General features: G+C 43.3%; 2 protein-coding genes across 2 annotated transcripts; both read left to right on the top strand.

Annotated features, from left to right (window-relative positions):
* The first annotated feature begins 1,486 nt into the window (after window positions 1-1,486).
* Window positions 1,487-14,072, top strand: LOC124127625. Its single transcript, XM_046491009.2, has 6 exons — window positions 1,487-1,648; window positions 6,736-7,590; window positions 8,165-8,540; window positions 8,739-8,909; window positions 11,372-11,689; window positions 11,918-14,072. Exons 2-6 carry the CDS (start codon window positions 6,749-6,751, stop codon window positions 12,737-12,739), a joined length of 2,529 nt encoding a protein of 842 aa, XP_046346965.2. The 5' UTR covers window positions 1,487-1,648; window positions 6,736-6,748; the 3' UTR covers window positions 12,740-14,072.
* A 3,570-nt stretch (window positions 14,073-17,642) lies between these two features.
* On the top strand, window positions 17,643-26,232 carry LOC124127628. Its single transcript, XM_046491011.2, has 5 exons — window positions 17,643-17,863; window positions 18,005-18,092; window positions 19,783-19,906; window positions 23,566-23,856; window positions 24,308-26,232. Exons 3-5 carry the CDS (start codon window positions 19,793-19,795, stop codon window positions 25,256-25,258), a joined length of 1,356 nt encoding a protein of 451 aa, XP_046346967.2. The 5' UTR covers window positions 17,643-17,863; window positions 18,005-18,092; window positions 19,783-19,792; the 3' UTR covers window positions 25,259-26,232.
* The last annotated feature ends 473 nt before the right edge of the window (window positions 26,233-26,705 follow it).

The following is a 26,705-nucleotide window of genomic DNA, read 5'->3' as shown; positions in this document are numbered from 1 at the left end:
GGACCACTAATTTTAGTTCGTTGTAGCCGTGGTTCGTTATATGCATATATACAGCATAACTACAGCAAATAGTCAGGACAAAAAAGTAAGTTCGTTATATCCGTCAGTTCGTTATGAGCGTGTTCGTTATAACCGTAGTTTACTGTAACATGATTCAACCAAGGGGAGTTGTTACTTGCTTGACGAAGGATTCCAAGTCCTTCAGAAAAAAATTGAAAACAGAAGTGGGGACACATATTCTCCTTGCCTTACCCCAGACATACATGGGAAGAAATCTGATTTGTCACTTTTTACCATAACACAGGATTATATATCTTTGTACATATTTTGTATCATAGTGAGTATTTTCCTTTCACATCCGTGTTTTTCAATTTCATCCAAAGACCAGCCCTCCATACCTTATCAAATGCCTTACCCCAGACATACATGGGAAGAAATCTGATTTGTCACTTTTTACCATAACACAGGATTATATATCTTTGTACATATTTTGTATCATAGTGAGTATTTTCCTTTCACATCCGTGTTTTTCAATTTCATCCAAAGACCAGCCCTCCATACCTTATCAAATGCCTTACCCCAGACATACATGGGAAGAAATCTGATTTGTCACTTTTTACCATAACACAGGATTATATACCCTTGTACATATTTTGTATCAGAGTATTTTCCTTTCACACCCGTGTTTCTCAATTTCATCCAGAGACCAGCCCCTACCTTGTCAAACACTTTCGAGAAATCTCTATAAACACAGTTTCTTCTTTTCTTTGCTGCATTCGATTGATAAGCTATTGCAGTAAAAAAACAGTATCTACTGTAGAAAAAAGCCCTTTCTGAAACCAGACTAATCATGGGAAATTAATTCATAATGGTCATAAAATGTAGTTAATTTGTCGTGTAGTATTTTAGTAAACAATTTACCAAAACAGCCTAATATATTAATTTGTCGATATGAGGCGGGATTCGTAGGGTTACCATTTTTCTTCAAAGTGGGTTTAATATTACCAGTCAGCTACGATTCAGGATATATTCCAGTCTCAAATACAGCATTAAAGTACTCGACATAAAATGATATCAATATCAATTACTACACTTGACACCGCCAGATATTACAATAGTGTATTTGTAGGGACATATCAAACTCGCTTTCGCTCGTTAGGTGCGAAAACACATACACTTGTTTTGTAAAATTAATCTATATATATACAGATATATAATTATGTCGAGAATGTGTGACGTCACAGTATCAGCTAAGGTCATCGCGCATGCGCAAAACAAACGACCTAAGCATCACCGATGTTTGCTGTACTTTCTCATTTTAACGCCATGTTTACACGCACTGATGTGCTTCTTGTTTTTGTTCAGACTTGATAAACATATAGAAGTCCAACAAGTCCCCACACCGCAAATACACTCCCCGCAGATAATTTCTAGATACTGTGTTATACGACGGACATCGATCACGCGCTATAACGAGGCACTTCAGGCTCGATTGAGCAACTCAGCAAGCTCAGACTTGTACACTTACCTGATCTATATTTGAACCTGTGCTGACGCTGCTTGTTTTTACGATTACATCTGATAGTATATAAGAACGCACGCGTATGCGGGACACGGAAAACAGAAGTTAGATCTCCACGGGAACTAGGTGAGTCCTGCTTGTTGATACTCGGTATAACACAACAGACAATGGACACAGCAGTATATGCGAACTATCGCTGGGAACATGCAGCTCCTTGTAGAGGGGCGTGGCACCGGCAAAGTTATACTCAATGACATGGACGCTAATCTTATCAGTTATTATTTTTATTGTTTAATTTTCTTTTTTTTCATATGTTTTACAGCTTTACATGCTGTTTCAGTGGGGAATCGCCAGATCGCGGTCACGTTAACCCACTGATAAACCTCCATTTTGGAATGTTGAATTTGTGTGGGTTATTTCACGGTAACGTTTTTCCAACATGCACCTCGATAAAACACTAACAGTTTCATCCCCGTGCTGCATGTGCTTGTTGATAATCCATACTTAAATACTGGGGAGAACCCGGCAGTGAAGACGACGCCAAGGTGTCCGCTAGTTACACACATATAGTACACCCCGGCACACAGCCCGCCGTACTTCGTCATAATCCCGTATGTTAGAGCATATCACCAGCAATGCCTACCTCATACATGTAGTGGCTTTTATCAGCGTTTGTTAATGTGGTAATCAAAGCCCTGTGCAAGGATAAGTATGAGGGTGCAGCCATTTCATTTTTATTGTGGGGTGGGGATAATTTTAGTTTAAGATCAGCCATTTAAAACAAATAAAATATGAGCTCATTTATTTATTCCAACATAGGGGCACGGTTATATTTATTTTTCGTTAATATTATGCAAAAAACTAGTTCGTGTTTCACAGTTTGTAGTTTTACAGATTAATAAATGGAGTTGTTAATAATAATAGGACTTCTCGATATAATACACAGTCATCAAGAAATTTGACTAACAATTAGTCAATGAAAACATTTAAAAAAAATATTTATTATTGCTTTACTACAAAAGAACCTATCCTCTTCTGCTGTTTTCATAGGAAACTAGACTTGGTTTAGTTTGATCTAGACTTGCCTAAGCTTTTAAAAAAATCTCTCTCTCTCTCTCTCTCTCTCTCTCTCTCTCTCTCTCTCTCTCTCTCTCTCTCTCTCTCTATATATATATATATATATTCTTGCAATGCGAGTTTTCAGGTTTTTGCCAAGATTAAGCTGTCTGATGGGTCAGAGAAGATCAGGAACATATCACGACAGACCCGGGAAAGAATTGTTTACCCTATGTATTTTGTTTACACTCAAAACCTGGCAGTAAACAAAAAAAAACAATGTTCACTATATTAAATAGAGAAACGATATGGAATAAAATAAACACTGTATTCAACTTAAAATACAAAACCTGTATTCCAGGGGCTCTGCACTACTATAAACCAGTAGGTCTACCCTAGGTTAATTCGAGTTATATTGGAACACACGTATTTCGTACAGATTAAAGGTTCAGTCATTAGTCGTACATAGTAATATACTGACAGGTAGGACCTAAGTACCGTTTTCGACGTAATAAGCGCCCAGGGAGCCCTCAAAATTAGAAATAGGGGGCCCTAATTAGAATATTATTTTGAAGTCCTGAGTTGAAAGATAAATTTCGTGCTTTATGCTGACAGCCTGAAATGTTTATGTACGACAGATATATTTTTCTAGAATTTAATTGCCCATAATTAAGGGTGCATATAACACACGAGTGCGTATTGTACGCGAATAAATAAGTCTTGTGAACATTGATCAATCGGAAGAGGTGCTAATTGGGACTGTTCACTAGCCAATATATTAGCAAATGGGCGCTAATTAGAACGGGGCGCTTATTACGTCGAATACGGTAATTTGTTATCGCTTGCGTCCCTCTTCAGTTATCCTCGATTATTCAGTGTATTTTATTTATTCGTAATAGTTCTGTTAAAAGTATGTTGAGACATAGGGTTTATGAGAAATTGTATAATCATCATGAAATTCATGCAGTTTTAATTTTGTCTACAATTGTCTGTGACAATTCACTTTGGGTATATGTGTTTTACACTTTCCTGTCATGTTGTTAGTAGTTCATTTTTATTTTTACCGAAAATCCCTAAAATGTTTTAGAAATTTTGTCACAATATATTGATGAAAGGAGACCCGTGATCTGAATAGTATACCGCTCTTATTCCACGGGGTTCCAACGGAGTTTATGAAATCGGAAACTACGGGAGGTAACCGCATGTGAGGCAGAACAATACTGAAAAAAGTAGGACTAGTGAACGAATAATGCATTCGAACGAGGGTTACTATTTGCTTCAAAATGTGTCTGTGTTGATATTACATTTAATATTCTATTTGTTATAGTTTTCTGAAAAGTGTATGGGACTTATGGGTAAATGAATAGAAAGTACATGCATTTCAATTTATTTTGCACAATTGATAAGAAGTTTCCTCAATTTTACAACCAATATTGGTCATCTTGTTTTAAACATGTATCGTACGGTTGAAAACTACGACCACACGGCGATGTTTTTCAGCACTTTATTCGGAGGGCTAGCTCTCGCTGCCCAACTCACCACCGTTGAAGCTTGATGTCCCTGACCGCTGACCCCATCCGGTCACCGGCCGGTCATCCCGGGACTCCAGCTAGCTGCACACATACATTAATATATTATGTCTATTCTACACATGCACTACAAGTTCCAGACTCTACGTGCCCTACTTCGTTACACTATACAATGGCATTGATACAACACAGTTATTTCAATATGAAACGGGTAATTCATTTCTAAAATACTTATCATTCACTTCTATAATAGTTAACCTCTACGATACTTGCCCGTTTTGATTAAATATTTTGGAACATTATTTCATTGTAAATATAATTTGACGAATAAAGAGTTGGCCGCCGTATTGATGCATCGCATGAAATGTTTCCTCGTCCATTCTATTTTGATTTTGATCAAAATAGAATGAGTGAGTGAGATAGGTAAACTTTAAAGTCACATCAGCATTTTTTCAGCCACGTAGTGCCTCGAGGCTGGATAACCGTTTAGGTGTCGATGCCGTTTAGGTGTCGGTCATACATCCCGAAAAAGACATTTCTATGTAGTTGGATTGAAATCGATTTTTGGTCCTGTAATATGGTTCAGCAAATCTGGCGTCAACTTGAAGTTTGGCTACTTCAAAAGGCTAACATCCAAATCGAAATTACAAAAAAATATGTGATGATGTGCTTTCCAGAAAAGCGCAATGACCATCTAAATATCATCTTTTTGATAATAAAAGACCTTATATTTAAAAGTAAGTTACATAAGAGACTCCCGTCATTTCAAGTCTTTCAGAACGAAATAAGAAACTACTACAACCCTACTAAATGTGCAGCGATTATTGAGTGTGACATTGGCCTATTCTATAAATTTTGGTCAACATGCAATCATCTATTTAGATGACTATTTAGCTATGTACTGGAATGTCACATTTGATCAAATAAATGTAAAATGATTGAAAAAATAAAAAAATATAAAAAAAGAAAGAAAAAGAAAAGATAAAAAAGAAATCGATTTCCGAATGCAGTACACTTTCGTAGCGCCTGACTGCCTACACTCAGTGAGCTTTGTACCATGGTTCAGTTCTATCACGGCGTTATGACTTTGGTGAAGAGTTGCAGACACGCATGGTCCTCACAAATCAGGAATCATTATCACGGCGAATCTGGGATTCGAACCCATGATGATAACCCTCCTTGGGAGATTCTTCATAGCTGAAGTTATCTTTGTTCGATGCTTCAATTTGCTTGTGTTCTTACAGAAGCTTCGATAAACCTTGTACTTGTATGCGATTTTGTGTGTGTTCGGTCGCTGAAGAGCACTGTAAACAGATAGGCATTTCTTAACATTACACTTTTTCACTTAGCCTGACGTATATTAAATGTAAATGATCTCTATGCCAAAAAATAAGTATTTATTTTCGAGCCGTGGGTGTTTGTAAATGTTACCTAACCTGAAGCAAATGTTCGTAACGTTGAGCTGACGCCTTACAGCAGTGGTATATGACACGGTATTCCGGTCAGGCATGTTTGATGGCCGCCAAGGAACGCTCAAGCCTGACCGTCTGCATCCCCGATTATTCAATGTTATATTGGTTTTCCATCACGATGCATACCGTAGACAGATTCTCAATCTTAGCTTCGTGTAGAGCCCAGTTTACCATCATGATGCATACCCTAGACAGATTCTCAATCCTAGCTTCGTGTAGAGCCCAGTTTACCATCATGATGCATACCCTAGACCCCTAGACAGATTCTCAATCCTAGCTTCGTGTAGAGTCCAGTTTACCATCATGATGCATACCCTAGACAGATTCTCAATCCTAGCTTCGTTTAGAGCCCAGTTTACCATCATGATGCATACTCTAGACCCCTAGACACATTTGCAATCCTAGCTTCGTTTGGAGACCATTGTTTGAAACTGATTACTGGACTACATGTACATATATTTATGCAAGTGATGTAGCTGGAGAGCTTCCTGCATGTTTTTTATTCTTCAAATAATTCCATGGTGGAGTAATGTTTTTAAATCATCCTGCCAAATATGGTCATCTGTTTGATATCTCGACATCAGAATCTCGCATCAACGTTAGTTTCCCGTAACAGTAATCTCGTATGTATATGAAGTGTTGCTCAAGTTTTACCGAGAACAGTATAGGGCGATCAAAGCAGATATCAATATGATTTTAAGCAAGTTGACTATTTTACAGCTATTTTTGTATTATAAAAAATAACGCTGCTGATCTCCCAAGTAGAGATTTGAACCTAGGCCTCTCCCGTCAAGAGCGAACGCAACACCGCTGTGCTGACAAAGTAAGAGTGGCATCATGCTAGTGAGCGTTAGCTTGAAGGTCACATTACGCAATTATGATAACGCCAGTATTTTCTCAAGGAATATAGTGATAAACAATGGCGTTTTCCCGTAAAACATGAACAGATTCTGCGCTGGGTTTGAAGCACATACTAAACAGACAGACATACAGACACACACAGACACACACACACAGAGACACACACACACACACACACACACACACACACACACACACACACACACACACACACACACACACACACACACACACACACACACACACGTGCATCGATCGTTTACCCAGCCTGCATTGGTCCCTCTTTATGTTGTAGGTAACCTAGCAACATGCCGGGGATTAAACGTAAGGCATCACGGGCTTCGCCTTATGAACCGGTCTGTAAACTGACCAAACAGCGAACGTCCACCACAGTGAAACCTGTCAGGGAGGAATCCACCATCCGACCACCGCTGCCTCTACCAAAATGGCCAAGTCTTAAAAGAAAAACGACAAAAGAAAGCGCCACCCCCGGGGAATCAGGAGACGCGTCCCCTCCCCCGGGATTGAGAAGGGCCCCCACCCTTACCCTCGAAGATAAAGAATCAAAGTCGGCTTCACCTCTCTCTGGCAAGAAGAGTTTGTCAAAGAAAGGGTCTGTTGTTGTAGGCGAGGTCGTTACTGCCCCTTCACTGCCTAAAACCGCGTCCATCGTTGAAGGTGACGATAGAGTTACGACCTTGACCCGGCTTGCTTCAGGGTCAACTGTCGGTCGCACCACTAGTTTCTCTGAAGCACCTGCAGCAATAAGCAAGGAATTGTCCAAGACATCCACCAATACCAAGACGCCTCTCATCTGTAAGAGCATCAGCAGAGGAGGCAGCATCGTCATCGGCGGGGGAGACGTCCTATCTCTCAGCAAGTCGTCGTCCAAGTCCACGTCTGTGTCATCGAAAGCGGGGTCCGAGACTGGAGTCGCTTTGGAGAAGGTTCTCAGTCTCTGTAAATCTCTGTCCAAACCGTCGCTGACGAAGGAGAAGTCTGCCAGCCTCATCAGTGCCGCCGCTGAAGACGCTGCAGCTGCTGATGATGACGAGGATGGTGACGGTGCAGTCGTAGTGGACATCCCCCTTCCACCTGGGGGACTTATGGAGATCGTCTTCTCATTTGATACGACAGGCTCCATGTACAGGTGAGTGGGTGGACTTTTTTTGTAGCCAACCTGATTGAAAGTCAAGTGAGCTTATGTCATAGCCTGCTTGTCTGGCGTCCGACGACGCATGTAAACATATTTAAAAAAACCGCTGGACCAAAGCTGAAACTTCACAAACATGTTCCCACTAAATATAACGCCTGAATTTGTTCAAGATGTATGAATTCGGTTTTTAATATGACCACCACAGCAGGCTATTGATGGCTATTACTCGGTCATTATGTTTGGCTCATGTGTAGTTCGTGAAGAAACTTAAAAAAACATTTGCAATAATTTTAAATTTTGAGCTAGATTTAACTTTGATCGGCCATACTGAAAGCTGAAACTTCATTTCATTTGAAACAATTGCATATCAGAAAAGGTATGTTCCTTGGAAGGTTTTTAGAAGGCTCTGAGTTAAGACTGTGGAATATATGCAACTTTAGTGCCCTGAAAATCTAGATATCTGTGAAAAATCTCTTTCTCCTGAAGGGCAAAACAATGAGCGAGACTACAGACTGCCGCCTTTATAGCTAACTTGTTATTACTTAGCACTATGTTCTTGTTTTGGCAGCTGTCTGGACCAGGTCCGAAGCCAAATCCAGGACATGGTTCAGCGTCTCCAGGCAGATATCCCTGGCATTCGCATCGGCATCTTCGCCCATGGCGACTACTGCGACGCCAGCAACTACGTTGTTCAGTGGATCGACTTCGGCGCCTCCACCCCCGAGATCTGCAAGTTCGTTAAAGACGTAAAGCGTACCGGAGGTGGTGACTTCCCCGAGGCCTACGAGGTGGTGCTGAGACGCTGTCAGAGCGTTCTGTCCTGGACCCCAGGAAGTCAGCGTTCCCTGGTGATGATCGGGGACGCCACTCCCCACGAGGCGGATGATCCTCAGAATGAGGAGAACATTGACTGGAAGACAGAGTGCAGGGCTCTGAGAGATGTGGTATGTGGGATATACACGTCACGCACACAAAGTACAGTCACTGTTAAAATGTGCAATGTAATAGTGTTTATTGGTGGAAAATCCAAACTCGATTATTTAATAATACAGTCAGTTGTAATCAGCATTAAGTCATTTAATTTCCTACTTCTTGTCGAGGTAAACGAGTAGGTTAACCATCTGTGACGTTTCTTCTTACAGGGCGTCCGCATCTATGGTGTACAGTCCGGGTCAAACAGTGAGGCAGGAACCTTCTTCAAAGAAATGACCCGCATCACTATGGGTCGCCACTTGCAACTGGATCAGTTCTCTAACATCTTCGACATGATCATGGCTATCTGCTACAGAGAGAGGGGAGCAGACTTCCTCGAGGTGAGTGAGTGACTTGATACAGGGATGGTCAGCTGTGATGTGGGCATGTAAGGGATGGTCAGCTGTAATGTGGGCATGTAAGGGATGGTCAGCTGTGATGTGGGTATGTGAGGCTGGTCAGCTGTGATGTGGGTATTTAAGGGATGGTCAGCTGTGATGTGGGCATGTAAGGGATGGTCAGCTGTGATGTGGGTATGTAAGGGATGGTCAGCTGTGATGTGGGCATGTAAGGGTGGTTAGCTGTGATGTGGGTATGTAAGGGTGGTTAGCTGTGATATGGGCATGTAAGGGATGTACAGCTGTGATATGGGTATGTAAGGGTGGTTAGCTGTGATGTGGGTATGTAAGGGGTGGACAGCTGTGATATGGGTATGTAAGGGTGGTTAGCTGTGATATGGGTATGTAAGAGCTGGTCAGCTGTGGTGTGGGTATGTAAGGGGTGGACAGCTGTGATGTGGGTTTGTAAGAGCTGGTCAGCTGTGGTGTGGGTATGTAAGGGGTGGTTAGCTGTGATATGGGTATGTAAGGGTGGTTAGCTGTGATATGGGCATGTAAGGGTGGTTAGCTGTGATGTGGGTATGTAAGGGTGGTTAGCTGTGATATGGGTATGTAAGGGTGGTTAGCTGTGATGTGGGCATGTAAGGGTGGTTAGCTGTGATGTGGGTATGTAAGGGTGGTTAGCTGTGATATGGGCATGTAAGAGCTGGTTAGCTGTGATATGGGCATGTAAGGGTGGTTAGCTGTGATATGGGTATGTAAGAGCTGGTCAGCTGTGGTGTGGGTATGTAAGGGGTGGACAGCTGTGATGTGGGTATGTAAGGCTGTTAGCTGTGATGTGGGTATGTGAGGGTGGGTGGCTGTGATGTGGGGGTATGTAAGGGATGTTCAGCTGTGATGTGGGTATGTAAGGGATGTACAGCTGCGATGTGGGTATGTAAGAGCTGGTCAGCTGTGATGTGGGTATGTGAGGGTGGTTTGCTGTGATGTGGGTATATAAGTGTGGTTAGCTGTGATGTGGGTATGTAAGGGATGTACAGCTGTGATGTGGGCATGTAAGGGTGGTTAGCTGTGATGTGGGTATGTACGGGTGGTTAGCTGTGATGTGGGTATGTAAGGGTGGTTAGCTGTGATGTGGGCATGTAAGGGTGGTTAGCTGTGATGTGGGTATGTAAGGGTGGTTAGCTGTGATGTGGGTATGTAAGGGTTCGTTAGCTGTGATGTAGGTATGTAAGGGTGGTTAGCTGTGATGTGGGTATGTAAGGGTGGTTAGCTGTGATGTGGGTATGTAAGGGTTCGTTAGCTGTGATGTAGGTATGTAAGGGTGGTTAGCTGTGATGTGGGTATGTAAGGGTTCGTTAGCTGTGATGTAGGTATGTAAGGGTGGTTAGCTGTGATGTGGGTATGTAAGGGTGGTTAGCTGTGATGTGGGTATGTAAGGGATGTTCAGCTGTGATGTGGGCATGTAAGGGTGGTTAAACTGTGATGTGGGTATGTGAGGGATGTACAGCTGTGATGTGGGTATGTGAGAGCTGGTCAGCTGTGATGTGGGTTTGTAAGAGCTGGTCAGCTGTGGTGTGGGTATGTAAGGGGTGGACAGCTGTGATGTGGGCATGTAAGGGATGTTCAGCTGTGATGTGGGTATGTAAGGGTGGTTAGCTGTGATGTGGGTATGTAAGGGGTGGTTAGCTGTGATGTGGGTATATAAGAGTGGTTAGACTGTGATGTGGGTATGTAAGGGATGTACAGCTGTGATGTGGATATGTAAGGGTTGTTAGCTGTGATGTGGGTATGTAAGGGATGTACAGCTGTGATGTGGGTATGTAAGGGATGTACAGCTGTGATGTGGGTATGTAAGGGTGGTTAGCTGTGATGTGGGTATGTAAGGGTTGTTAGCTGTGATGTGGGTATGTAAGGGTGGTTAGCTGTGATGTGGGTATGTAAGGGTTGGTCAGCTGTGATGTGGGTATGTAAGGGTTGTTCGCTGTGATGTGGGTATGTTAGGGTTGTTAGCTGTGATGTGGGTATGTAAGGGTGATTAGCTGTGATGTGGTATGTAAGGGTGGTCAGCTGTGATGTGGGTATGTAAGGGTTGTTAGCTGTGATGTTGGTATGTGAGGGTGGTCAGCTGTGATGTGGGTATGTAAGGGTGGTCAGCTGTGATGTGGGTATTTAAGGGTTGTTAGCTGTGATGTGGATATGCAAGGGTGGTTAGCTGTGATGTGGGTATGCAAGGCTGGTCAGCTGTGATGTTGGTATGTAAGGCTGGTTAGCTGTGATGTGGGCATGTAAGGGATGTTCAGCTGTGATGTGGGCATGTAAGGGTGGTTAGCTGTGATGTGGGTATGTAAGGGTGGCTGGCTGTGATGTGGGTATGTGAGGGTGGCTGGCTGTATGTGATGCTGCAGTATAGATCAGTGTAACGTGACACCTAGCCATAGAGAGTTCCTTGTTATGTGTTACAGGCATACGAGGATGAAGTCCGGGGACGCCACGGGGGAGGGGCCATCAATAAGGATCTGGAGGGATTGTTCGGGACTCTGAGAGATGACACTGACCCGCCTGGGCTGACACTATCCCCGTCCTTGAAGAAAATCCCCACTATGTCCTTGTTTGGGGCCAAGAAGGGCGCCTCGAGCGCCTCAGCTCTGAAGAAATTGAAAGCAGTTGTAAAAGCTAAAGGCGCGGCTAAGAAGGTCAAGGGCGCCGGAAAAAACAAACCTAAGGCAAAAACAGGAGCAAAGAAAACGAGAAAGCCGAGGCGGAAGACAAAGAAAAAGAAGGTAAGGAAACGAGACATTTTGTCATGAAGTCAGACAAGTGCACTAGTATCGATCCACGCTATCATGTATGAAGACAAGCAACCAGACAAGTAACCCATCCCTCCATTTGGGCAGATCCTACGGGGTATTCGTGGGGTACATGCGCAATTACTTTTGAATCTCAAATACAAACATGGCTACTTAAAATGATTCAGTGATCTCTAATTCAAAACTGATATTTTATTTCAGAAGGCCCTTCGTGAAAATGTAAGCGACAAGAAATTCAAGGACGGCGACTTTGCAGATGCCATTCTGAAGAACATCGACTGGACGGATTGGAGGCGTGCCATCTACCCCGTCGTATGGCCAATGGTTGGCCGACAGCCCAAGAACTGCCGCATCACCAGGCGGGTATTCAAAGGGACTAACGGACACTTGTTGTCGGATATATTCGACTATGAGCACGAGGTTCAGGCAATCTACGAACTCGGCGTCCGCCCCCCTCGTACCCGTCGGAAGCGTATCTACACGACGCTGTTTAAAATTTCAAAGGGATTTAGTAACTATCAGGGATGGTATGAATTCCTCTTGAAGAACAAGCGCGTGTACCGGGCGGTGACCCGTGTTGTGTGGGAGAAAGGAACGATCTTTGTCAGGCGAGCTGTGTTCCCTCGCGGTGACGACGCTGTGTTCGCGGATGCTATAAAGCGCATCAAGGAAGTATTTGACTATGCTTGGTACCGGCCCAAGAGAGCCGCTGAAAACTTTAGAACGATAGAAAAAAGTAATTTTCTCATCAGCGGAATCCGAAAGGTTCGGAAGACTCCCGAAAAGAAGACCACACCCAAGAAAGCTGCCCCATCTAAGGGTAAACGCGCTTCTAAACAGACAAAGGCATCTGCTGTAAAGAAATTAAAGACCAAAACCAAAACCAAAACCACTAAAGCGGCAGCTAAAAAGGGCAAACCAACTAAAAAGACAAAAACACCCGCTAAAAAAGCCAAACCAACCAAGAAGACAAACACACCCACTAAAAAAACGAAAGGCAAAGGGAAGAAGGCAGCTAAATAGACTGAATATACTTGAATACTGTTCGGTTGCAATTGAGAGTTGAACAATCATCAGGGAGACTAGAGCACCAATACCTGCATGAGCATCTCGACCAACATACTGGATGCTCACAGAGGAATACATGGCCATGGGGGCTAGACGCCATAGTGCTAAATAATTACATTGTTGTGAAATCACATGACCAGTGTGGAATACTGACGCACAACTGGAATACTGATGCACAACAATGAAAGACCATCGTACCACCCCATTCACAACAAGCAATGGCTGTTTTTATTTCCGTTTTTTTTAAAGATACTGCACTTAGAAAGCAATATACTGTCCCAATTGATAGAAAATGTCGTGCGTTCACACACGTTTTCAAAAGAGATCTGATTGTATATGTCTTGCCAGTGCCATCTTTGTTTCTGTTTTTGCACATTATGAAGTCAGCATGTTCGGCCTTTTGTCTTCGTTACCTGGTTTACGGGTTTGTTTTCCAAAACCATACGTTCCTAGGTGGACGCAATCTAACGATGCCGAATTACATGCATGGATTTAAAAAAACATGATTCCTGAATGTAATGTAGTTTGGAATAAGAATAAAATGAAAAAAAACAAACTCATAAAGAGAAGGATTTAATTAATTACGGAAGTTAGTTTACTGGCTCGGCGGGGAAAAAAGACCCTTGAATACTGTAACGAAGCTTGCATGTCCAGGTGAATGGGTATTTTCGTGACAAAATAGGTGAATGGGTGCTTTAGTGAAAACATGAGTGGCGTGTCCAGGTGAACGAGTGCTTTAGTGAAAACATAGCTGGCATGTCCAGGTGAATGGGTACTTTAGTGACAAATTAGGTGAATAGGTGCTTTAGTGAAAACATGACTGGCATGTCCAGGTAAACGAGTGCTTTAGTGAAAACATGAGTGGCGTGTCCAGGTGAACGAGTGCTTTAGTGAAAACATAGCTGGCATGTCCAGGTGAATGGGTACTTTAGTGACAAATTAGGTGAATAGGTGCTTTAGTGAAAACATGACTGGCATGTCCGGGTGAACGAGTGCTTTAGTGAAAACATGAGTGGCGTGTCCAGGTGAACGAGTGCCTAAGTGAAAACATGACTGGCATGTCCAGGTGAAAGAGTGCTTTAGTGAAAACATGAGTGGCATGTCCAGGTGAAAGAGTGCTTTAGTGAAAACATGACTGGCGTGTCCAGGCGAAAGAGTGCTTTAGTGAAAACATGACTGGCGTGTCCAGGTGAACGAGTGCTTTAGTGAAAACATGAGTGGCATGTCCAGGTGAAAGAGTGCTTTAGTGAAAACATGACTGGCGTGTCCAGGTGAACGAGTGCTTTAGTGAAAACATAGCTGGCATGTCCAGGTGAACGAGTGCTTTAGTGAAAACATAGCTGGCGTGTCCAGGTGAACGAGTGCTTTAGTGAAAACATGAGTGGCGTGTCCAGGTGAACGAGTGCTTTAGTGAAAACATGAGCGGCATGTCCAGGTGAACGAGTGCTTTAGTGAAAACATAGCTGGCGTGTCCAGGCGAATGGGTGCATATTGTTGAGTGTTTGATTAACAAGGCCAACCGTTTAAAATAGTGGATTAATTTTAATAGTGGATTAATTTAATGATTGTCAAGTATCAAGTATTGATAAATAATTGCGTGTACATTGTCAAGGCAGCAGTGTCTGTTGTAGTATGTTTGTTTAATTGTTGTTTTTTCGTGTTTTTGTAGACTAAAATATGTAATCGAAAAGAAACTCCCGTCTTCTTCTTCTTCTTCAACATCATAAATATCTATGATGACAACCCTTGTAAGTACACCAGTGATACAGAAATTACAACCTGCCACCAACACAAATATACTTTCCTGATCCTCGGTCTCTAGAAACCCAGTTTCTCGATTGGATGAGGCCATAGCTGTGCTCGTCGGTTTCATCAAAGCAGTTGGGGCAGTGAGGTTGCCAGCACGTTCAAGCGACCGCCCGTCACAGCGAACACCTGCCAAAGTGAGATTTAATATACAAACTACACTAAATGGGCTTTCCTCCCACACTAAGCTTGATACCGATGAAAGTGATTAAACCGAAACCCCACACTCAATAAGATCCATCCGTCATCGATATTTAACAGTTAGTTTAACAAATCAATCTTAAAAAACAAACAAGCGTCACCAGAAGGTGACAAATTCCCCCGGCCCTCACAAGTGCGAAAGAGAGTCATCTGTTATTTTAAGTCCAACTTGAATAGAGAATTTCTATATGATCTGTCTGTCCGTATACAAGTGTAGTTATTGAGCTTTCATAGACATGCCATGGAATTGGTATTTGAAACTTTGTATTTCTATGTCATCTACACACCAATATGAACGTAGTCAAAGTCAAACTTGTTGCCATGGACACGGACAAATATATAAAATATTAAAGTACCTCAATAGCAATAGGCACCTGTTGACAACCTGGTCTTTGTGTGTGTAAAGTTTCATGAAAGAATGCCTATTAGTTTTAGAGATATATGGTCCGGACAAACACACTACGATGAACAGAGTCAAAGTCAAACTAGTTGCCACGGAAACAGGATGAAATTATTTTTGAAAATTCCTAAAGAGCACAAGGCACCACTTCAGCTCCTGATAAAAACATGTACCAAGTTTAGATGTAAAATTTTGAATAGTTGAATAGAATCACTTTTGATAGATTTCATGTTAAGGGCATAAAAACCTGCAGCCCAAAACCTCAACTCTGTATGACGCAATGGGTGCAATTAAAACAATATATAAGCGTAGGAAAATGTCCACTTGGAGACGTGACGTTGAGCCTTATAAGATGTACTCCTAAATACCACTCCAAGACAGGAGTAGCTTGAGTCCACAACCTCAATGATTTGATGGCCCAGGTTAAGTATCTTTTCTGTTGAAGATCCTCCAAATAAAATGACTTTAGTTTTTTTCCCATTAATGCGAGTTAATATAAAACTCAGACTCCATCCAGTCGAAAAGAATAATCTCATCCTCAAAATAAAGTCTCGACAGCAATATGGCCATCCTCATCAATACAGAGCATTTCATAAGCAATGCCATCATCTTTGGCATCGAGACATGCCATATCATGCAAGTCACTGTGCAGTATCCTTGGACAAGCTTATGGTGAGGTGAGGAGAAATTGGGTTTAACGTAGCGTCCAAGATCATTGCACTTATATAGCATGCACGTGTGTGTGTGTGTGTGTGTGTGTGTGTGTGTGTGTGTGTGTGTGTGTGTGTGTGTGGTGGGTGTGTGTGTGTGTGTGTGGCTGCTTGTACTAGTCCGGACTGATGCCGATTTATAGTGCTAGCCCACTGAGATACCATGCCGCAGTTTAACATGAATACCCCACTCAGACACAGTATACTGACTCCTTCCGCTCTCCGGGCGGACGCTCTACCACTAGACCACGGAGGCGGTCGACAAGGTTATGGACTCCACTTGTCCCGCTGCGATATGACTGAAACAGTTGTTGGCAGTGGCGTGTAATGCCCATTAAGCATAATTTACCCTTACTTGGAAAACAATACAACATAAACATACTTGTATTGTTAAAAGACATGAATTTTATATGCAAAGAATGATAACAAACAATAAGGTATTGTGTCCACAGTTTGGAGGTTGGGGTGAGTTGTTCAGTATTCGATCAACCATCAAGACCCAAATCAGCACATGAAACTCCATTTAATCTTTAGGATGTCACAATTGTCAGTATTGTGTATGCCCACCACGGGAACCAATGCACTCCCCAACTCGTCCATGAGAAGATGTGATACGTCTGATCACAACACCACTCTTCACAGATGGCCTGACTTATCCTTGTTATAAGGGCGACCTTGCCGTGCTCTAATTGCCGTGCTCTAATCAAGGTGATCCCACACGCACAAGTTCTATAGTTCTATAGGTGACAAGTCAGGTGATTGTGCTGGCCAAGGTAAGATTGTGTCTTGGAACTGTCCTGTCCGTTGCAAGAAAGGTAGTACAACAGGGTAAGAGAGATTGGTCAATGTAATGCTGTCCAGTGATGCTTCCTTCCAAAATCACCAGATGTATCTTGACAAGTTAATTTTAAGTTGAGAGCGAGCAGAGCATGAACAGACCACAGACATCAGCAAACAGTAGGTGGGCCAGGTGGGGGACTGCGGTAAACTTACCTGACCCGGGATAATCCTATAGGTCTTTAACGTACATACTGGAGAAAGTAGGGCTGCAGACACATCCCTGCTTGACACCAATGTTATAATGCACAGGGGCACATAAGCCGTCAGAAACTAAATGCAAAGGCAACTCAATTGTTCATCTGAACAAAACCCCAGAACACAATCAAAATCAAAAGAGGGAATCGGACATCATTTTCGTCACTGATGCATCAAATTTTGAAATGTTCAAAACGATTCCATGTGAGTTGTGATTCGTGAGTTTATAATAGAGGGTACGAATTTAGAGGATCAGCTTCCAGGAGCGATACCTCTCTAGTTATTAACATCGTCAATATCTTCCTTCTTGTGTACTGTAACGAAGGGAGTCCTCCACGAAGGGAATATACCACTGTCTAAAATCAAGTTAAATAACTTCAGACAGTTGTCTGTTAGTAAAGTGCCGGCTAGTAACGTACAAGTGCCTTCCCAGATACAACGTCCTGCTAGTCTATAAATATCCAACCCTGATGACACCCGAGATAAGAGTACAGGGACGAACTTATGCGCGAATATCACTGTTAAAGCGTGTTTCATCATAACATTCTTAGTTTACATACCTAAGGCATTTTTGTCAGCCTACATCTGTTCACGGTATATAGTCTCTGGTTCACTATATATTTATATATTGTGACGTCAAATTGCCAATTAATGCTGTCGCACATGCGCAAAATTAAACAACCTATGTCACACAGTACCAGGGCTATTTGCCGTGTCGTCTACTCAAATATATCACCAACAACAATTCATTTCACCGCAACACACCTGATATCGGAAATGCGCTATAACGAGGTGTCGAGCGACACTATCAAGATCTATTTTAACCTGTGCTGACGCTGCCATTTTTCGGTATTACACCTGATAGTACATAGGAACGCACGTGTACACAGGTCACGGACTCTGAAGGTAGATCTACACGGGAACCAGGTGAGTCATGCGTGTTTGACACTCGGCATAACACGACAGTCAATGGACACAGCAGTATATGTGAACATGCAGCTCTTTGTAGATTATTAGTTGTCATTGTCTAACTGACGTTTTTCATATGTTTTATTTCTTAACATGCAGTTTCAGTCGGAGATCTCCGGATCGCGGTCACGTTACCCCTGCCTAGAAACAACCTCGGCCGGAAACAACCTTATAACTCGCTGCAACGGTAAGTATAATTTAATTTGATTAACCTGTTCGATGGAGAAGCATGGAAATATCTTGATAGGCTCGGGGAAAATTTATGAAAATTACAGTACTTTATGTCATTTTACTGATAAAACATAGACTGAAAACAGAGAAAAATGTTTGCTGTATGAAATAGGGAAACGTCATTATTAAATCATGATCTGTGTCCTCGCCTAAAATACAAAATCTTCCTCCTCGGCGCCGCGACACTGACAACAAATCTGCAGAGTTACTCTAGATTAATGCGAGCTATACTTGAGCACAGGTATATATTGCACGGGTATTCAAATATTGTAGATAAGTCGGGCATAGTTATGTTACTGGGTGGGTTCGTACCGCAAGCGTCACTGTTCAGCCATCTTTGATAAGATTGTCCGAGGTCGAGCTCAGATACATGCCTCTTTCAAGACGTTCAACTGTTCAACTCATTTTGGACATTCGTAGAGGACCTGTTACTTATAGCTGCTTATTCGCCTTATTTAAGCCATTGTAATTATGTTTTATTGCAAATTAAAATTGTTTATTTCAATTTGTTGATTATTATTGATCTTGTGTGGTCATTTTCTGATTTCACAATTTATTTCTTTAGGAACCGATTTCTGGGTTAAGCAAACGGATTGGACGTTGAATACAGGTCCAAGTCATGCGTAACGAGAAAACATTTCTATATAAATTTAGTTTGATTTCCGATTCCGACAGTAGAACACTTGTACAGTACCAGACTGCACACATTGAGGCTTACATCGCATTGTGACCCGTGAAGATCCGGGGAAGAATAGGTCTTCAGCAACCCATTCTTGCCGTAAAAGGCGACTATGCTTGTCGTAAGTGGCGACTAACGGGATCGGGTAGTCAGGCTCGTTGACTTGGTTGATGGTCATCGTATCCCAATTGGTGTGGATCGATGTTCATGATGTCACTCTGATTGTCTGATCCAGACTCGATTATTTATAGACCTCCGTCATATAGCTTGAATATTGCTGAGTGCGGCGTTAAATAACAAACAAAATAACTCAAGTCCGTTCCAGCTAGCACAGTGGATGTATGACACCAAGAGATGGTGAACCAGTTAAAACCTCAGTCAGTTCCAGCTAGCACAGTGAATGTCATGCCCCAAGGAGATGACAACCTGCTAAAACAAACAAACAAACAAACAAACAAACAAACAAACAAACAAATTGGTCAGCGTTTCAGTTCTGTTACGGCGTTCATCACTTTGGTGAAAACTTACGAACATGGGTATGGTACACACCAGGAATCACTAACAGGGATTCGAAGCCAGTGATGATGAAAATTCAGCATTTCTTTCTCAGCTCGCGCCTTCATATATGAATTAATCAGAAGTGAATGTTCGTAGCATTACGTTGATTCCATTCAGCAATGGTATATTACTCATGACAAATGCACTTGTTTCTCAGAGAAGCATTTATGTGTTATTATTTAACAAAGTATGAGTGTTATGATGAACATGAAGTGTACAATTCACAGTTATGAGTAAAACACCAGTATTTCCCCAAGGAATGGAGTTGTAAACAATTGTATTCACTTACAAAAAACATGGGCATATTCTCTGAAAACACAAACGCTAATCATACTAAACACATACACAATGTGTGACGTACATCGATTCTTTACAGTGTAGCCTGTATTGGTTCCTTTCTATGTTGTAGGTAACCTAACATGCCGGGGATAAAACGTAAGGCATCACGTGCCTCGCCTTATGAACCGGTCAGTAAACTGACCAAACAGCGAACGTCCACTACAGTTAAACCTGTCAGGGAGAAATCCACCATGGTATGTAAGTGTGGTCAGCTGTAATGTGGGTATGAAAGGGGTGGTTAGCTGTGATGTGGGTATGTAAGGGGTGGGTAGCTGTGATGTGGGTATATAAGAGTGGTTAGACTGTGATTTGGGTATGTAAGGGGTGGGTAGCTGTGATGTGGGTATGTGAGGGATGTTCAGCTGTGATGTGGGTATGAAAGGGGTGGTTAGCTGTGATGTGGGTATGAAAGGGGTGGTTAGCTGTGATGTGGGTATGTAAGGGGTGGGTAGCTGTGATGTGGGTATATAAGAGTGGTTAGACTGTGATGTGGGTATGTAAGGGGTGGGTAGCTGTGATGTGGGTATGTGAGGGATGGTCAGCTGTGATGTGGGTATGAAAGGGGTGGTTAGCTGTGATGTGGGTATGTAAGTGGTGGTTAGCTGTGATGTGGGTATGTGAGGGGTGGGTAGCTGTAATGTGGGTATGAAAGGGGCGGTTAGCTGTGATGTAGGTATGTAAGGGGTGGTTAGCTGTGATGTGGGTATGTAAGGGGTGGTTAGCTGGGGGATATGGGTATGTAAGGGGTGGTTAGCTGTGATCTGGGTATGTAAGGGGTGGTTAGCTGTGATGTGGGTATGTAAGGGGTGGTTAGGTGTGATGTGGGTATGTAAGGCCGGTTAGCTGCGATGTAGGTATGTAAGGCCGGTTAGCTGTGATGTGGGTATGTAAGGGTGGTTAGCTGTGATGTGGGTATGTAAGGCCGGTTAGCTGTGATGTGGGTATGTAAGGGTGGTTAGGTGTGACGTGGGTATGTAAGAATAGTCAGCTGTGATGTTGGCATGTAAGGATGGCTAGCTGTGATGTGGGTATGTAAGGGTGGTTAGCTGTGATGTGGGTATGTAAGGGTGGTTAGCTATGATGTGGGTATATAAGAGCTGATCAGCTGTGATGTGGGTATGTAAGGGTGGTTAGCTGTGATGTCGGTATGTAAGGTGGTTAGCTGTGATGTGGGTATGTGAGGGATGTTCAGCTGTGATGAGGGCATGTAAGGGTGGTTAGCTGTGATGTGGGTATGTGAGGGATGTACAGCTGTGATGTAGGCATGTAAGGGTGGTTAGCTGTGATGTGGGTATGTAAGGGATGTACAGCTGTGATGTGGGTATGTAAAAGGGTTGTTAGCTGTGATGTCGGCATGTAAGGGTGGTTAGCTGTGATGTGGGCATGTAAGGGTGGTTAGCTGTGATGTGGGCATGTAAGGGCGGTTAGCTGTGATGTGGATATGTGAGGGTGGCTGGCTGTGATGTGGGTATGTAAGGGTTCGTTAGCTGTGATGTGGGTATGTGAGGATGGTCAGCTGTGATGTGGGTATGTAAGGCATGTACAGCTGTGATGTGGGTATGTGAGGGATGTACAGCTGTGATGTGGGTATGTAAGGGTTGTTAGCTGTGATGTGGGTATGTAAGATGTGGTTAGCTGTAATGTGGGTTTGTAAGGGATGGTTAGCTGTGATGTGGGTATGTAAGGGTGGTTAGCTGTAATGTGGGTATGTAAGGGTGGTTAGCTGTGATGTGGGTATGTAAGGGTGGTTAGCTGTGATGTGGGTATGTAAGGGGTGGTTAGCTGTGATGTGGGTATGTAAGGGTGGTTAGCTGTGATGTGGGTATGTAAGGGTGGGTAGGTGTGATGTGGGTATGTGAGGGATGTTCAGCTGTGATGTGGGTATGTAAGGGTGGTTAGCTTTGATGTGGGTATGTGAGGGATGTCCAGCTGTGATGTGGGTATGTAAGGGTGGTTAGCTGTGATGTTGGTATGTAAGGGGTGGTTAGCTGTGATGTGGGTATGTAAGGGTGGTTAGCTGTGATGTCGGTATGTAAGGTGGTTAGCTGTGATGTGGGTATGTGAGGGATGTTCAGCTGTGATGAGGGCATGTGAGGGATGTACAGCTGTGATGTAGGCATGTAAGGGTGGTTAGCTGTGATGTGGGTATGTGAGGGATGTACAGCTGTGATGTAGGCATGTAAGGGTGGTAAGCTGTGATGTGGGTATGTAAGGGTGGTTAGCTGTGATGTGGGTATGTAAGGGTGGTTAGCTGTGATGTGGGCATGTGAGGGTGGTTAGCTGTGATGTGGATATGTGAGGGTGGCTGGCTGTGATTTGGGTATGTAAGGGTTCGTTAGCTGTGATGTGGGTATGTGAGGATGGTCAGCTGTGATGTGGGTGTGTAAGGGATGTACAGCTGTGATGTGGGTATGTAAGGGTGGTTAGCTGTGATGTCGGTATGTAAGGTGGTTAGCTGTGATGTGGGTATGTGAGGGATGTTCAGCTGTGATGAGGGCATGTAAGGGTGGTTAGCTGTGATGTGGGTATGTGAGGGATGTACAGCTGTGATGTAGGCATGTAAGGGTGGTTAGCTGTGATGTGGGTATGTAAGGGATGTACAGCTGTGATGTGGGTATGTAAAAGGGTTGTTAGCTGTGATGTCGGCATGTAAGGGTGGTTAGCTGTGATGTGGGCATGTAAGGGTGGTTAGCTGTGATGTGGGCATGTAAGGGTGGTTAGCTGTGATGTTGATATGTGAGGGTGGCTGGCTGTGATGTGGGTATGTAAGGGTTCGTTAGCTGTGATGTGGGTATTTGAGGATGGTCAGCTGTGATGTGGGTATGTAAGGCATGTACAGCTGTGATGTGGGTATGTGAGGGATGTACAGCTGTGATGTGGGTATGTAAGGGTTGTTAGCTGTGATGTGGGTATGTAAGGGGTGGTTAGCTGTAATGTGGGTTTGTAAGGGATGGTTAGCTGTGATGTGGGTATGTAAGGGGTGGTTAGCTGTAATGTGGGTATGTAAGGGTGGTTAGCTGTGATGTGGGTATGTAAGGGTGGTTAGCTGTGATGTGGGTATGTAAGAGCTGGTTAGCTGTGATGTGGGTATGTAAGGGTGGTTAGCTGTGATGTGGGTAAGGGGTGGTTAAACTGTGATGTGGGTATGTAAGGGGCGGTTAGCTGTGATGTGGGTATGTAAGGGTGGTTAGCTGTGATGTGGGTATGTAAGGGTGGTTAGCTGTGATGTGGGTAAGGGGTGGTTAAACTGTGATGTGGGTATGTTAGGGGTGGTTAGGTGTGATGTGGGTATGTGAGGGATGTTCAGCTGTGATGTGGGTATGTAAGGGGTGGTTAGCTTTGATGTGGGTATGTGAGGGATGTTCAGCTGTGATGTGGGTATGTAAGGGGTGGTTAAACTGTGATGTGGGTATGTAAGGGCTGGTCAGCTTTGATGTGGGTATGTAAGGGTGGTTAGCTGTGATGTTGGTATGTAAGGGGTGGTTAGCTGTGATGTGGGTATGTAAGGGTGGTTAGCTGTGATGTCGGTATGTAAGGTGGTTAGCTGTGATGTGGGTATGTGAGGATGGTCAGCTGTGATGTGGGTATGTAAGGGATGTACAGCTGTGATGTTGGTATGTGAGGGATGTACAGCTGTGATGTGGGTATGTGAGGGTTGTTAGCTGTGATGTGGGTATGTGAGGGTGGCTGGCTGTGATGTGGGTATGTAAGGGTGATTACCTGTGATGTGGGTATGTAAGGGTGGTTAGCTGTGATGTGGATATGTGAGGGTGGCTGGTTGTATGTGATGCTGCGGTATAGATCAGTGTAACGTGACACCTAGACATAGAGAGTTCCTTGTTGTGTGTTACAGGCATACGAGGATGAAGTCCGGGGACGCCACGGGGGAGGGGCCATCAATAAGGATCTGGAGGGACTGTTCGGGACGCTGACAGATGACACTGACCCGCCTGGGCTGACATTAAAGCAAGTCCCCTCTAAGTCCTTGTTTGAAACCAAGACAGGCATCCAAAAGGCGAGACTGAAAGCAGCTGTGAAGGCGGAGATCAAGGGCTCTGAGAAAACCAAACGTAAAGCAAAAAAGAAATCAATAGGAGGAAACACGAGTACTATGTTTCATTTGGTAAAGATCAACATATCAAAGGTATGGAGTGAGTGAGTGAGTGAGTGACTGATTAGGGTTATACGCCGCCTTTAGCAATAGTCCAGCAATATTACGGCGGGGACACCAGAAGTGAGTTTCAAACCATTTCCCAATTTTGGAAATTAAACCCGGGTATTCGGTGTGACGAGCGAACGCTTTATCAACTGGGCAACCTCCCCCTAAATGTATGGAGATGAAGAATATTGTTTCATTAAGTCAGATAACAGGTCCATAAGTGAATGTTCTTAAGCGCTGCAACGTCTCAGCTATATTAGGGCAGGTGCTACAAATAGTCTGTACCAGGCAAACCAAAACCAATTACTGAAAATATCATAAAGATCCACGCTATCGTCTATGATGACAGGTCGTCAGGAAGTACTTGGGGTCTGACCCGAAATCCCACAGCATGTTGGTATCCCCTTGAAATGAATTAATTTCATTATCATTTCAGAAGTTCCTACGTGAAAATGTAAGCGACAGGGACTTCAAATTCTCCAACGACGATGGCTGCGAAGATCCCTTGCTGAACGACATGAACTGGACGGACTGGAAGCGCGCTATCTACCCCGTCAAGACTAAGCTCCACTCACCACTACCCACGTCTTTTCGCTTCATTAAACGAATATTCAGAGGTGCTAACGGATACGTGATGGCAGACCTATTCGACTGGAAGCACAACATTATGGCTATCTACGAACTCGGCGTACGACCTCCTGCAACCAATCGCATCTACGCGACGCTGTTTACATCTTCAAAGGGGTTTATGAACCATGAAAGATGGGATTCAGTCCTGTTGAAGAACAAACGCGTGTTCCAGGCGGTGAGCAGTGTTGTGGCACGAGGAGGACAGATCTTTGTCAGGCGAGCTGTGTACCCTCCAGGCAATAACATTTGGTTCCCGTATACTATCAAGCGCATCGACGAAATATTTGACTATGCCTGGAACAGGCCCGACCTAGTGGGTGAAAATTTCAGAACCATTGAAAAAGACAGTTTTCTCATCAGGGGTATCGAAATGCTTCCGAAGACTCCAAAGAAGAAGACGACAATCAAGAATACTGTCATCTCTAAGGGTAAACGCGCTTCAAAAATGGCAAAAACAGATGATGTAATGAAATCAAAGACCAAAACCAAAACCACTAAAGCGGCAGCTAAGAAAGCCCAACCAACTGAAAAGACAAAAACACCCACTAAAAAGGTCAAACCAACTGAGAAGACAAAAACACCCACTAAAAAGGCCAAACCAACTGAGAAGACAAAAACACCCACTGAAAAGGCCAAACCAACTGAGAAGACAAAAACACCCACTAAAAAGGCCAAACCAACTGAGAAGACAAAAACACCCACTGAAAAGGCCAAACCATCTAAGGAGACAAAAGCATCCGCAAAAAAGAATGGTTAAAGGTAGCTACATATACTTAATAATACTTGAATACTGTTCAACTGTCATGTTATTTTGATATTACTTGAACAACTAACTGGGAAACTATAGCTATCACCAGCACCTTCATCAGCATCTTCACCAACATACTGGATGTTCACAGAGGAATACATCGCCATATGGACGAGACGCGATTGTGCTAAATAACATTTTAATGATATAAACATGATTTAAAATGCAAAAGTTTAAAAACAACAACAACACGATTCTTGAAAATTATTGTCAGTTGGAATTTAATAAAAAGACTGAAGCATGTAACAAAAATAACATAAATAAGTAAACACAGTCTGTGAAGTCTTTGATGAGCGGTTACATGAACCAAGAAATTAAAAAACCCGCTTTAGTGAAAACATAGCTGGCATCTCCAGATGAACGAGTGCTTGAGTGAAAACATGACTGGCATGTCCAGGTGATCGAGTGCTTTAGAGACAAAATAGCTGGCATGTCCAGATGAACGAGTGCTTGAGTGACAAAATAGCTGACATGTCCAGATGAAAGAGTGCTTTAGTGAAAACATGACTGGCATGTCCAGGTGATCGAGTGCTTTAGAGACAAAATAGCTGGCATGTCCAGATGAACGAGTGCTTTAGTGAAAACATAGCCGGCGTGTCCTGGTGATCGAGTACTTTTGTGAAAACATGACTGACATGTCCAGGTGAACGAGTGCTTTAGTGAAAACATAGCTGGCGTATCCAGGTGAACGAGTGCTTTTGTGAAAACATGACTGACATGTCCAGATGATCGAGTGCTTTAGTGAAAACATAGCCGGCGTATCCAGGTGACCGAGTACTTTTGTGAAAACATAGCTGGCATGTCCAGGTGAACGAGTGCTTTAGTGAAAACATAGCTGGCGTGTCCAGGTGAACGAGTGCTTTAGTGAAAACATGAGTGGCGTGTCCAGGTGAACGAGTGCTTTAGTGAAAACATGAGTGGCATGTCCAGGTGAACGAGTGCTTTAGTGAAAACACAGCTGGCGTGTCCAGGCGAATGGGTGCTTTGGTGAAAACATGACTGACATGTCCAGATGATCGAGTGCTTTTGTGAAAACATGACTGACATGTCCAGATGATCGAGTGCTTTTGTGAAAACATGACTGGCATGTCCAGGTGAACGAGTGCTTTGGTGAAAACATGACTGACATGTCCAGATGATCGAGTGCTTTTGTGAAAACATGACTGGCATGTTCAGGTGAACGAGTGCTTTTGTGAAAACATGACTGACATGTCCAGATGATCGAGTGCTTTAGTGAAAACATGACTGACATCTCCAGGTGCACGAGTGCTTTAGTGAAAACAATACTGGCATGTCCAGGTGAACGAGTACGCTAGTGTTAATCAATATTGTCGTGTTCAAGCAACAAAGAACGTACACTCGTGCAGACGTTATGATTCAATATACAACTCCTGTG

This window comes from Haliotis rufescens, unplaced genomic scaffold, assembly GCF_023055435.1.
Source record: "Haliotis rufescens isolate VD_foot unplaced genomic scaffold, xgHalRufe1.0.p SCAF_45, whole genome shotgun sequence".
Classification (NCBI taxonomy): Eukaryota; Metazoa; Mollusca; class Gastropoda; order Lepetellida; family Haliotidae; genus Haliotis; species Haliotis rufescens.
This window is presented reverse-complemented; position numbering and strand designations above follow the sequence as displayed.